The sequence below is a fragment of the Pezoporus wallicus genome, unplaced genomic scaffold (assembly GCF_028554395.1).
Source record: "Pezoporus wallicus isolate ANWC-B61680 ecotype Strahan unplaced genomic scaffold, APGP_CSIRO_Pwel_v1 scaffold_3294, whole genome shotgun sequence".
NCBI lineage: Eukaryota > Metazoa > Chordata > Aves > Psittaciformes > Psittacidae > Pezoporus > Pezoporus wallicus.
The window spans coordinates 6,773,517-6,786,065 of record NW_026635478.1 but is presented as its reverse complement, the minus strand read 5'-3'; the positions used below and the strand labels follow the sequence as shown (position 1 = coordinate 6,786,065).

Genomic DNA, 12,549 nt, shown 5'->3' with positions numbered 1-12,549 from the left:
TGGCTGTACAAAAAAAGTGTGTCAGGCTGGAAGGTGAGTTTCAGCCTGTCTGTTTTTATGATACTATACTAGAAGTAAAACTGAAAAAACTCTTCCATCCTTTTTGATGTCAGAAGGGAAAAATATCTTGTCATCTGCTCTGGGCATGTCCAGCCTTGGGTTTGCTGCTGAAAAAGGAGGATCTGTTTTTGGAAAGAAAGAAAATGTGCAATGGGAGGTCTCACCCCATCACTGAGAACATGTCTTTTTTCTCCAAGATCAGGCTGGGCAGAACCTCTTGCTTTGATGAGAATTACGACCCTGACTTTACTTCCTGGGCTCTGCCCTCTGCTTCTGTTCTTAACAGATTTCAGGTCATGTCTTTCAACTCTCTGAACTCCTCTGTAAGTTGGGGACAATGATAGATTTCTCAGTGGTGATGCTTGAAGAAGAAATTGGTGATGGTGAAGCCTCAGTGGTGAAGTCATTGAGGGCCTGGTGACAGCACAGCTCCTCATCTGTCACAGTTTATGGGTGCAGGGTGGTGACCTGCTGATGGGGGAGTTGTCTGCAGCTGTGGTGGCCTGGCATAGTAGCAAGCTGGAGGCAAGCAGAACAGAAACAGTAGCTTGCCTCTATAGAGAAGCTGGAGGCAAGCAGAACAGAAACAGTGGCTTGTACCCACTTGCAGATGGGTACAGGGCACTGAAAGATGGGTATAGGGCTTCCCAGAGAGCTTCTCAGGCAGGGGTGGGCAAGAAGGCTGAGACCCGAGTGTTTTCCAGAAGAGAACATGGCAGGGCCTCACATCAGGGAGGAGTTGACACAAGCTGCTCAGAGAAGGCAAATTCACTCATCTGACTCTCAAGGGTGCCTTGAAAAGCATGGACTTCCTTGGCTGTAGGCAAGGGTGCAGACTCTGCCTAAGCTCCCTTTCTCTGGGTGCTTTTTACTGCTACTGCTTGGAATTAAATAGATGGGAATTAAGCGGATTCTTATGTGTGTTCCCTGTTCACTGCAGAACAGTGATTCCTAAAGGACAGTTTTAGTCTCTGTGGTGGACAAATAGCACTGGCTCTCTGAGGCCTGCAACTGAAGGCCTTGTCTGAGTGCCAGAGGAATGAGTCTGCATGCCAGGAGAGGTAAAAGCACAAGGTCTGGCACTGGAGATTGCTTGGAGGGGAGGGGGCAGGAAGGATGTAAGTGTGTATTTAGGCCAGCTCCAGGGAAAGCTGCAAAGAGGCATTGGCATTTCTATACAGGCGTTAACATGCAGAGGGTTTTTTTAATTTGTTAGTTAAAAACACCAGGTTCAGACTGAGTAAAAGTTGACTTTTCCTCACAGTTACTCAGTTTCAGTCCTCTGTCATGGCTCTGGCTGTGCAGCTGCTGTGGCCTCCCACAGCTGGCAAACTTGAACACTAGGTGTAGGGAAACCATAGGAAGCACTCACTTCCACCCTTTCTCTTTTTTGTGAGGCAGCTTTTTTTACAACCATTGTGAATGTGTCCAGAAGTAGCTGAGAACTTGGAAGGCCACTCTGCCTTTCTTCCTCCTTTTGCAGGTCAGCTTCAGCTTCCACTTCAGTAAGTGGATGTTACTGGTATTTACATATGGAGCCAAAGAGTCAACAGATGGAATTTATTGGAATAGAGAGAAAAGGGGGCCTTTGTATCTTTTTGTTGCAGAGCTTGGTGGGTGTGAGCTTTGCCTATTGTGCTGAGGCCACGTGGAGAACCTGCCTGTGGAGGAGAACTTCAGCACCAGAGGAGGTTTCTGCTTGGGTGCCATGCTGCTCAGTTTAATGAGGCATGCTGGCTTTTGGCAGGTTTCCTACTGGCTGCCACTCCACACCACTGTCTCTCATTAGGTGGGATGTTTTTAGGCACTGGGTTGAATTTACTTCCATCCCATACAGACCTGGTGGTGGTCTGCTTTTACACACTCCAATTTACAGAGCTAGCACCAAGCTACTAAATTATTAAGCTGGGGTTTTAATAGAAACCCCTGTGTAGGCTTAAATTGTTTCTACTCTATTTGGAGTTTCCTGCTCGGCTGGTTTTTATTTTGTCCCGTGCATGAAAGCGTGGAGGGAGGAATTCACAGGAAAGCACAGAGGCAAAGAGGAAGAAATCTGCCTGAGAGCACTAGAAAGTACAGACGAAATAGGAGGTTGATTAGTGCTGTATCCAGCTCTGATGGAGGTGATAGGCGGAAAAAAATGCCTTCTAAATCCCCATGACAGTTGAGCGGAAACTTGTGTGTTTGTTTTCAATGCTGTTTGTAACTTAGGTTTCTCAATAAAATACTTTCTTGCCTGACTATTTTTACTTGAACTCTTCCCCAGGGCTTGAAAGGGAGCAAACACAACTCCCTCAGCTTTTGCCCCAGTGCTATACCCTGCTGCTGCCAGTGGGATGGCAGTGCTCGGTTTGGTGGGACTTCCCTGCTCAGTGGAGGATGCCCCTTCCAGCTTTGCATCTTTTCCACCCAATCCTTCCCTTGCTGCAGGCTCTCCTCTGCAGCTTGTCACCACTGCACACTGGGTCAGGATTACGCTTGCTGATTAAGTACAAAGTAAGTCAGATCTGGTCAGCACGGCTTGGTTTTTAGCACTGCACTGATAAAGTGGTGTTGTCCCTGATGACAGGTACAGTTGCTGTCCTCCACCAAATGGTTTGACTGCCAGTGAGGGATGTTATTTGGCCTGGGCTTCCTGGTAGACCAGGAGTTCTCAGCACTGATTCCCTGAGGCTGCTTCATCACAAGCCATGACCTCCTTCCTCTGGAGGTAATTGGATGGCAGAGGTTCAGAAAAACAGTGGTAAGAGGGAGGCAACTGCTCAGTGTGTGTCCACTCCTGCCGTTATCTCGGCAGCCACTATGGGCAAGCACCAAGTCCCAGGTGAGGGTACTGCTTTCCATGGGGACAGAGTATGTTTGCAGGATGCATGCTCATTGTTCAATTTGAACAGCCAGCATACTGAAGTAACTGCACTCATTGAGCACAGCTACAGTGATCCAGAGCACCCAAGCTTCGGGTGTGCACTTGAGGGCTTGGAGCAGTCCTGTTACCAAGCACTCTGTAAGACATAGCATGTCTTACAGAGTGTAACACAGCTGAAACAGTCTGACCTGGCTCGTGTGCATACAGTGTTATCCTGCCTGAAGTTTGCAGATCTGTCTGAAGAGAAAGTTGGGCTGTGAATTATAAAGGCTGCCTTTGTCACTCAGTGGCAGGAATAGCACTGCAGTTCCTGTCATTGTCACCATGCTCCAGCCATGTTTGGGTACTTACTGTGTTTAATTGCATGGCTGATTCACTTTATGTCTCTCCTGGGGCCACTCATAACACTTCTATTTTTAGGATTCGGGGAAATTAGGGATGCTAGTAATCCATTGTGGTTCTCTCTCAAGGCAGGAGTTTTCCAGGTGATAATGGTAATAACAGCTGTGGCTCAGTTGCAGAGCAACCTTGCTAAGCTGAAGAAATTAGGTCTGGCAAGTATGGTAGAGCTTAACACTTGCAAATGAACAGTCTCCACTGAAAATATACTACGGGTGTAGGCAGAGGCTATGAGCTCCCTGGGTTTGGATAACTTGGAGAACATGCAGATGGTTTATTTGGGATATCCCTGCCAGTGCCTGTTGGCTTTCAGCCCTGTGAATACAGAATTTTCTCAGTGTTTGGATGTAGAACTCAGGTGGTCGTTTACCTTCCCTAGTATACAGCTGTGAATTATCCCATTTCATGACAAACTCGTTATGTAGCTACACAGGAACTCCTTTCTACCTGGCTGGTATCTCCAGTAGGGTATTTAAGGTGCTTCTCAGATGCTCTTAGGGAAGATGCTTTTCAGAAGGGCCTGTGCTAACAGTTGGCCTAATGCGCCTCGCTCTACTTATTGTTTTTAAACAGATGGACTGCTCCGTGGAAACCCTTTATGGCCTCATGCAGGAGCGCCAGAAGAAGTATGCCAAGTATGCAGAGCAGATCCAGAAGGTCAATGAAATGTCTGCCATCCTCCGCCGTATACAGATGGGCATCGACCAGACGATCCCGCTGATGGAGCGGCTGAACAGCATGCTACCGGAGAGTGAGAGGCTGGAGCCCTTCAGCATGAAACTGGAGCGGGAGCTGAAGTCTTAGCTGATCCGTCAGGCTCCCATTGTCCTCCTCACCTTCCAGGCTCCAGTGTTCAGCACAGACACACTTCAGCGGGCTGGATGGCAGATGTTTGGGGCGCACGGCACTGCTGCCGGACTCTCTGCCAGGGCATTGGAGGAAGAGCAGCGCCAGCTGCCAGAACTGCGCAGCCAGGAATGCAGGAGCCCCCCCGGCCCTGTCGTCTGGAGGAGATGATTTACCATCCCTTCATCTCTCTCCTCTCGCCCTCCTGTCTCCTCCACTGCTGCCACCCGGTTCCACTGCTGTGACGAGATAGGGGTTTACAGATGAGGAGTTTTCTTTCACCTGATTTTTTTTTTTACTAGGAAAATTCAAAGGGACACGGGGTGTGACAAACACTCTGACATGGGTTTTGTCCACTGGGGTTTAGACCATTAGATGGCTGGCAGGTATTTTTGGTATCCCCTGGCCTAGGAAATGTGTGTGTGTGTGTTATAGGTGAAAGTACAGGAGCTAGGGACTGGCTTATTAAAATATGCCTATTATCATAATTAACATGGCTTGCACAGCAGGGGTTTGGCATGTCCTCCTCAAGGCTCCTGTTTTTTTGGGCTCATTAATTTATGAGGCTGTAAAGGAACAACTGTTACAGATATGTATGTCTGTTAATGTTAAGCAAGCCTTAGTTTTCCTCTCCCCCTTGCCCTAGTAATGCCCCTTTGCCCCAGCTGCTGGCATTTTGTGTTCTTCACCTTGCACAGTGGTTCTGACAGGCACTGGCACTCACCAGATGAGCACATTTTGCATCCAAAGTTAGACACGAGGTGTCTCTCTTTATTGGGACACGAGAGTTGTCTTGGTGCTGTCTTTTCTACCAGAGGGATGCAGTTGTTTACCTTCAAGTGTATGGAGTTGGAAGGAGGAGACACAAAAGAAGGCCTTTTGGCCCTTGCTTTGGCTTAGCTGCTGTTGCACTGAGAGCTTGCCCAGGCGTGGTGTTTAATGACTGAAACCACCTTGCTCTTTGGGACTGCGCTCAGCAAACTGCTCCAAAGGCAACAGGGCGTTCTTCCCTTCTCCCAGGATGAGGGCCCTGAAGGAAGGCAGGCAGAGTGTCCATGCCCCCTGGGTGCTGGGCTGGCCTGTAGGAGACAGGATGGTTGCCAAGCTTGCCACTGGTGTACTGGCTGCAGGTGATTTGCAGCACCTCTCTGAGCTTTGGAGGGTAAAAATACTTGCTGTAAAATACTGCTGTAAAAATACTTGCAACTCTAGAACTGGGGTTTATCAGCCTGTTTCACCATTGCGTGGCAGCTCTTGTCTGCAGCAGAAAGAGCATGTAACCAGAAGGGTGGACCACTTGGTTTGCTGGGTCAGGGATAGGTTTGTGTGTGTTAGTGTTAGTCCTGGAATGCTGTTGCTGGTGAGAGGCAAAAGCATGCCCAAGAACCCCATGTATGGTTTGGGCGTATGTCAGGAGCACAGTTCCAGTGGTGAGGGCAGCCCTATTTGGGAGTCAGTGACAGTCCATCTTCTAGGACAACACAAGACCAGGTGATTGCCAAAGGCAACTTGCTTCAGTACCTCTTAGTACTTAAGAGTACTTAGCAGCAAAAGATTGTCTCTAGGCAATTTGGAGTAAGAGCATAGTAAGTTTTTGATGGTATTAATTATTACCTGGTGGCAGGAAGCAACAGGCTGTTCTTTAGTTGCATTCCCAAAGTCCATGTAGCCTGGAGTGGTTTTCTGGGATACAGATTGCAGGCAACTGAGGTACATATCTGAACCATAGCAGTAATTGAACCTCAGGACATGCTGCGCACTGTCTGAAAGCAGAGTCTTGTAGAAATGAATCCCTCTGGAATGATGCCCTGGGAAGAGTGACTGACTGTGTCAGAGAGAGTAAGGAACTTGGCTGGAGATTTTCTAGTAAAGGCAGCAGAGTGGGCCTTCTTGTCTGCTGCCTCCACCCTGGAGTTGTTACACAGGCGTGTATACATAGACATATGCTGTATGTTGTACAGGATAGAACATGGGATCCTTGCTCAGGCGTCCTGCAGTATTTCACACTCGATTTGTTAAAGGCTCACGTGAGACTTAACAACCCAAGAAAACCTGCTCATCGTGGCCATGCCCATACAGGTCCTCATTGTCCATCATGGAGCAGCCTCTGCCTCCCGCCATCAGACACACCAGAATATTCAGCAGCTTTAAATAGCAGCTGCAGGCGGTTTTGTCCTCCTCATCCAGATGATGCCGTCTGGAAGTTTAGAATGCACGACATTCACCCGTCTGCGAGACGGGATCATGGATATCCCACACCCTGGTGTGCTAGAAGCCTATACTGGTGGGAAGATCCCGATATTGGATCTCCAGGCAGGGGTTAGGCTGCAGTGCTCTCTCCTGTAAAGCTTCTACACATTTGGCCTCATGCTATTAAGTATCAGATCAAAGCACTGTGGTGCTAATGAGGGCAAGTGAATTGTATTCCTGTCTGAAGACTGCAGGCACGAAGGCAGCAAGTCAGCTCCTTCCTCATTTGCTATAGAACACCCAGGCAGTGGGCTGATAATGGGAGAAAGCACTTCTTCCTATGAACACTGGCCTGCAAGCTTGTGGCTATGCTACTTGGCCGCCCAGCTAAAGCTTTCTGCACAGCAAGGGTAGGTTGTGAACAACATGATAGATTAACTAGAAAGAAATTAACTAGAGCTGAAATGTGAAGGCCAATCTCTTCCAAAGCACAGAGGTCATCACCTTCATTCCACAGGTGATAGTCTCTTGTATTGGGTACTGTAAGAGAGCGTGCACCCTCTAATTGTTCTCAAAACATGGTTTACAGATTTATTTAAAACATTGTCTGTGGCTTCATTAACTGTAAGTCTTTGGCCCTCTCACTGAGGGGAAGACATTTCCTGCCATGTCCTTTTGAGCCGCTGTTTGTTGCTTGGCTGCTCCTTGTTTGCTTTGCTCTGCACGCTGCTTTCAGATTCATCTCAGAGGCAGGCAATGCTCAAGGTGAAGTTGTTGCTTTGCTCCCTTTTTTGCTGTTTAGCAGATTTGAGCTGTGACTGGAATTACCTTTCTGCTTATGAATTTCCTTTTCTAAGCCAAATGCTCTTGGAGAAGGCCTCAGGTTATCTCTCAATGTACTAGCTGTTATTTCTCCCGTGAAGTTAGTGCTATAAACAGAATAATCTGGTGTGCTCCACTGAAAACAAACATTCTCTGCCCGGTTCTACTTTTGGAGGTGGTGTGTGGTACAGGTACGGGCTAAGCTTCTTGGTATGCAACCTTCTGAGAAGCTGGAGAACAGGGCGAGTCTCTGGGTCTGTTGTTCCCTGCTGGCCTGATCTGCTTTGATTCCTCCCCTGACTCTGCTGTTGTGACCCCTGCTTTGTGCTGCCACTGGTGCTGCTTGTGTCCTACACTGGTCAGTGTGCTACAGGCGCAGGTTTGTTGTTTTTGTTCCATTGTTTTTGTAATTTAATGCATTGACAGGGTGCTAACGTGCCAACTACCTGCAGGGCAATTTCTGTGAAGATCTGCTGAAGGGGACAGAAAATAATGTTGTGGGTTTTTTTTAATATATGTATTTAAAATTAAATATATTTAAATATATTTAAATAGTTAAAGTGTATTTTCACCTCCTCTAAGCTTTTACACAGAAAGAGTAGAAAGACATATTTTCACAGGCCCAGTCACTGCATGAGCCACTCCTCTCTCAGACTGTGTGCCACTGGTTTCCTGAGGTACTATGGTGATATGTCTCCCATTCCCAAGCTGCCAGGATATATTTCGATCTCCAGCCTTCTGGCTGAGCAGTCCTTGGTTGATGGGTGGCTATCCTGTGTGCAGACTTGCTCTGCTTCCAGCTTCCTACGTGCTGCATGTTCTCCAGCTCCAGCATTAAAACGTTTGGGATTGCTCTTTTTTTGTGCTGTTTCTCCAGTTGCCTCAGTTGTTCATTTACAGCCCACTTCTTGCTGTGATGTCTATGGGCACTACACACTGTTCAGCGCGGTAGGTCACAGCTTCAGTGCTTTGCACACAAGTCTGGTTCCGGCTGCCCTGCGGCTGTAAGGAAACCTGTGTCCCAGAATGAAAGTAAATGTTGGGATTTATTTTGGTGCTGTTGGAATTCTGCTTGGCACTGATGTCCAGTTTAAATAAATGATGTGTGCAGCGTTGCTTGTACCTCACCAGCACTGGGACAGTAGTTCAGCTGCCTGCCTACCTTTTCTGTTCTGGTAGCCTCGTGGAAGTAAAGAAGAGGATCTGGGACTGATGGATTCAGACACTTGGTAAGATTGCAGCTTTCCTGTGCAAAGCACTTGTGGTGTGAGGTACTCCCTGCCTATGTTGTTAGGGCACTTGGACCTTGCCTGCACCCAGCAGCTTTCCTAACATTCAGTAGGAAGGCTAAATGTATTCCTCAAAGCAAAGTATTCCTCATTTCTTACCCCCTCCCCCTTATATTCCTGTCAGAAAGAGACCATGTCCTCACAGATGCTTGCCATCAGCATTTTTTGCAGAAGGACATGGAGCTGGGTGTCCCTGAGCAGGCCTCTGCCCTGCCAGCTCCTCATCTCCTACCGATTGTTCACCCATCACTGAATGGGTCAGTTTGCACTTTCAGCCTCTTTTCAGCTGGTCTGTGGTACTTCTCAGGGGGCTTTTGGTTTGCTTTCAACAGCTACTGTGAGGTTCTACCTTCTTCATAATGTGAGCCTGCACGGGACAGCCTGATGCCCAGCAAGGTGGCACAGAAGGGAGAACAGCTCTGATGATGCATTATGAACGCTGTTATTCTACCTGAATTTCCAGCTGTGGTCTTCTGTGTATACTATAGTAGTGATACTGTACTATAATGCTGTAATGTCTGAACGTGCTAGAAAAGCTCTACTTTTATCTCGGAAACTTTTAACAAGTGCAGGGTAGCTAGGAGTTCAGGCGGGGTTACAATGTAGGTGAGTTTGGCTGGATCTCAGTAATTTCAGATTTGAAAAGTGGCAGTAACAGCCTTATTAGGAGCCCACTGCCTTCCCCAGGAGAAGCGCCAGCCATGGCTCTGGCCTTTGCCACCACCATGTTCTGGTAGAAATCAATTTATAACTTCTGCTGTCAGCCAAAGCATACAAAGCAGCTGGCTAATGAACACAGAGTTAGTACAAACAGCAGTTCATGGAATTACTGCAGTCCTACTCTTGCATCTCTTAGCCCCTCAAAAGTAGGGCTGCCGTGATCCATGCTGGGGGAGGCTTGACCTGTTTTCAGTCCATTTCCCTCTAGGAATGTAACTGTGGATGGTTACATCAAGAGCCCAGTGACCTCAGAGGCCTCTTCCCAGTAATGCCAGTCAGTGAAATGGAAATGAGATACTGATGACATCTATGAGACGCATTCCAGTTGCCTCTCAGGTTTTGACTGGAGATGGAGTTAGACTGTCTCTTCAGAGAGCTGTCTGCTGGCAGAGGCAAGGGCAGAGGGATGGAGGGAACAAGAGCAGAGCAAGTCATGCAAAGCAGGCAAAAGAAGGAGTGATGAAAGCTGAAGTGCATGCCTTAGAAGACAGAACTTGAGGGAACAAACACAGCTAGTCTGACCTACTTGGAATCAAAGCTGACTTTGGAATAGCGTGAGGGAAGCTTGAGGAGGTAAATCTTAGAAGACTGTCAAGTCAGCCTGTTTTGTAGACTAACAGGCTGCCACTTAAGGTCTAGTATTGCACATGCAATAAGGGGCATACGCCTCCCCCAGCAACCAGAAGTCGCTCTGAATGCTTCAGGACTGGCAGAATCAGTCAAAACAAGTCTTTAAACAAGGAAGTAATTTTTTCTTCAAGTAAGAAGTATGGAAGGCAAGAAAAAAACACGGGATCCACTCTAGGTAACTTAATCAATTTGAAATACTTCAGAAAGACTAGCCCTGCTGCATTGGGAACAGTTCACTCACAGCAGTATGAGGCACTGTAGGGTGTTAATGCAGACAAGTACTATTGTTTGAGTGAGCAGAAGAGGTGGAGTAAGCAGGAACAGGTAAAAGGCCTACACTGTTCTTGTGCTGTAAAATCACTACTGCTTGCGACAAGTGGTCCAAAGCCACCCAACCTGTGTCATTCATTAACAGGCTCATAGCCACAGAGAGTACGTACAGTAAGGTCAAAGCCCCCTGCTCGACCTGGGTGCCAGGGAGCAGGTTGTACTGCAGGCAGGTAACGCACGCTCCACAGCCAGAGGCACACAGGCTCCTTCCTCAGCCATTCTGTATAAACAGGTACCATTTCTGATTTTATTTCATCATAACATACAGGTAATGCTCATGACACAACAAGATGAGAAACTCACATTGCTCTGAACCATTTAAACAGCCTGCCATACACCGAAGAACATTATATTCATACTGAACATGTACACATTTCCCCCTTACATCCTCCACTTCGCCTTCCAAACTTCTACAAACCATTTCCAGCATTGTTCAGGTACAGGACACGAGTTCAGACAGGAGACAGGGCACTACCCTGGGCAGGACATGGGGTTAAGGCTTCCTCCTACAGGACCCCCTCCCCTAGCAATACTGAGCCTACAGCTTTGATTCATTCGATGACTGTAGCCTATTGGAAATCACGAGGAGCCACACGACCAGATTTTGGTTCCTCAGGAGGTGATTAACCAAAAAAACCCAACCATACGTATCTGTCCAGAGAGAAGCGGGGAGAACACACATGTGCAAAAGGAGCACAAAGGACAGGAAGGTTCTGCCTCTAGGGATTGATTTGTGTTAGCCCCCCATTAACTGATTTAAATCAGTTAAATCAGACACAGGCTTTCACTGAAATCTGGCTGAGAGGAGCACTGCTAAACTGTTTACATATGTACGTATACACACACTGGAGTGTGTGTATATGCTGCAAATGGTTGTAATGTAATTGCTTTCACTTGATACATAAACAGAGACAAGTGTCAGTACGTTTAATGAATAACCACAACCTGACATGCTTTCCAGTGTGGTGTCAGCCTATACCTTGTCTGGACTACCTCTTCTTCCAGCATCTTGTACACCCGGCATGAACACAGCCACTGGGTTCAGTTACTCCTGGTGCTGCCTCTCTGTGCCTTTTGCACTTTTTAGGATCGAGTTAATTAAGGCTGTAGTTTTCAGTGCTATTTTCAACAGTCCACTGTAGGAAATTAAAGTCACATCCTAGCCACAAAACAAAACAATGACAAAATCTTCTGCACTTTTCAATAGAGTAAAACCTGAGATTTGAGTCACAAACTAGCTAAACTTACAGTAAAAAAACCAAACATAACCCAAGCTGCTGACTTGAATTAGGGCTTCAGTTTGCTGCTGAGAATTTCTTTCTAAAGCTGTTGGCCAGGGGTAAGTATTTATTACATGTGAATGACAATTTTCAGCTGCCTGCACTGAAATGGGACAAAACAATATCATTCCCCCTGAATCACATGTTCTGAGGGGTGAGATAACTCGTGCAGCTCCCATCAGAGCAGGAAGGATGAAGCGTTACGCTGTGCTTCTGGTATCACCCATTGCTGGCTGTACATCAGCTTGAGCCATGGCACTGCATGAGGGGTGAGCAGGAGGGAGGCAGCTGGTTTGCTGTCAGAAGCAACACAAGAAGGACTGTGCCTCATCTTGCATGAACCATGTATTTCCTTGGGAGGTGAGGGCATGATACCAGCCAGCATCAGTGCAGTGGGAAACCAAGACCCTGCACTGGGATGGAGGACAAGAGCCAGGACTGAGTTCCTTGCAGCTGCTAGTGTGGGAGGTAAGCAGTCTGAAGCTGTCTCTTCCCAAACCACCTCTCCTTCACCCCACACTGACAGATGGGATGCTGGAAGTCCCCTTCTGTTTCCCTTGGACAGGCAGCCAGGTTTCTCAGATGAAGTCAGCACAACTGAAGAGAAGCTTCTATCTCCAAGTCCTCATCCACATTAGGATGGGAAAAACCAACCACCTGCGTTGCCCCCAACCCATGCGTAACTGGGACCATGTATGAAGAGCAGTTTCTCAATGGTACTGCTCGACTAAGGACAAAAGCCCACCTCAATGCAATTTCAGCTTTCAAAAAAAACCCAAAAAAACAGGAAAAAAGCCTTTAAAAGCCATCTATGGAATTGTCAGCGGGCAAGAAAAGGATGTTGCAATATTGTACCAGCTACTTCTCTCCTGCATAACCCTAAGCATTAACCACTCCATTACAGCTGGAAAGCCAAAGCAGCTGCCCCTCTCCCAGAAGCCAGCTTAATATCAAAAATACAAATACTGTTTTATGTTTCAAAAGACTGGGGGAAACAGTCATAGGCAAGGATGGTTCAATCACTAATTTTAGGAATTGTGGTGAACCAACTGAAACACTTGTGCGTAGACAGCTTTTGGAGACAAAATAGAAAAGAAAATCAAATGTGGCCAGTCAG

At 47.2% G+C, this 12,549-nt stretch overlaps 1 protein-coding gene across 2 annotated transcripts in view; it reads left to right on the top strand.

Moving 5' to 3' along the window:
- BORCS5 (BLOC-1 related complex subunit 5) overlaps window positions 1-8,042 on the top strand; it is a 67,196-nt gene extending 59,154 nt beyond the window's left edge. The window contains exons 4-5 of one of the 2 annotated variants that reach the window (XR_008974568.1): window positions 1,668-1,849; window positions 3,899-4,036. Coding sequence is in view for 1 of the 2 variants with exons in the window: in XM_057426545.1 (XP_057282528.1) it covers window positions 3,899-4,129 (231 nt within the window). In the remaining variant the exon portion in view is untranslated. Of the gene's footprint in view, window positions 1-1,667; window positions 1,850-3,898 lie in introns of both variants that reach the window. The other variant, XM_057426545.1, reaches the window with a different exon arrangement.
- The last annotated feature ends 4,507 nt before the right edge of the window (window positions 8,043-12,549 follow it).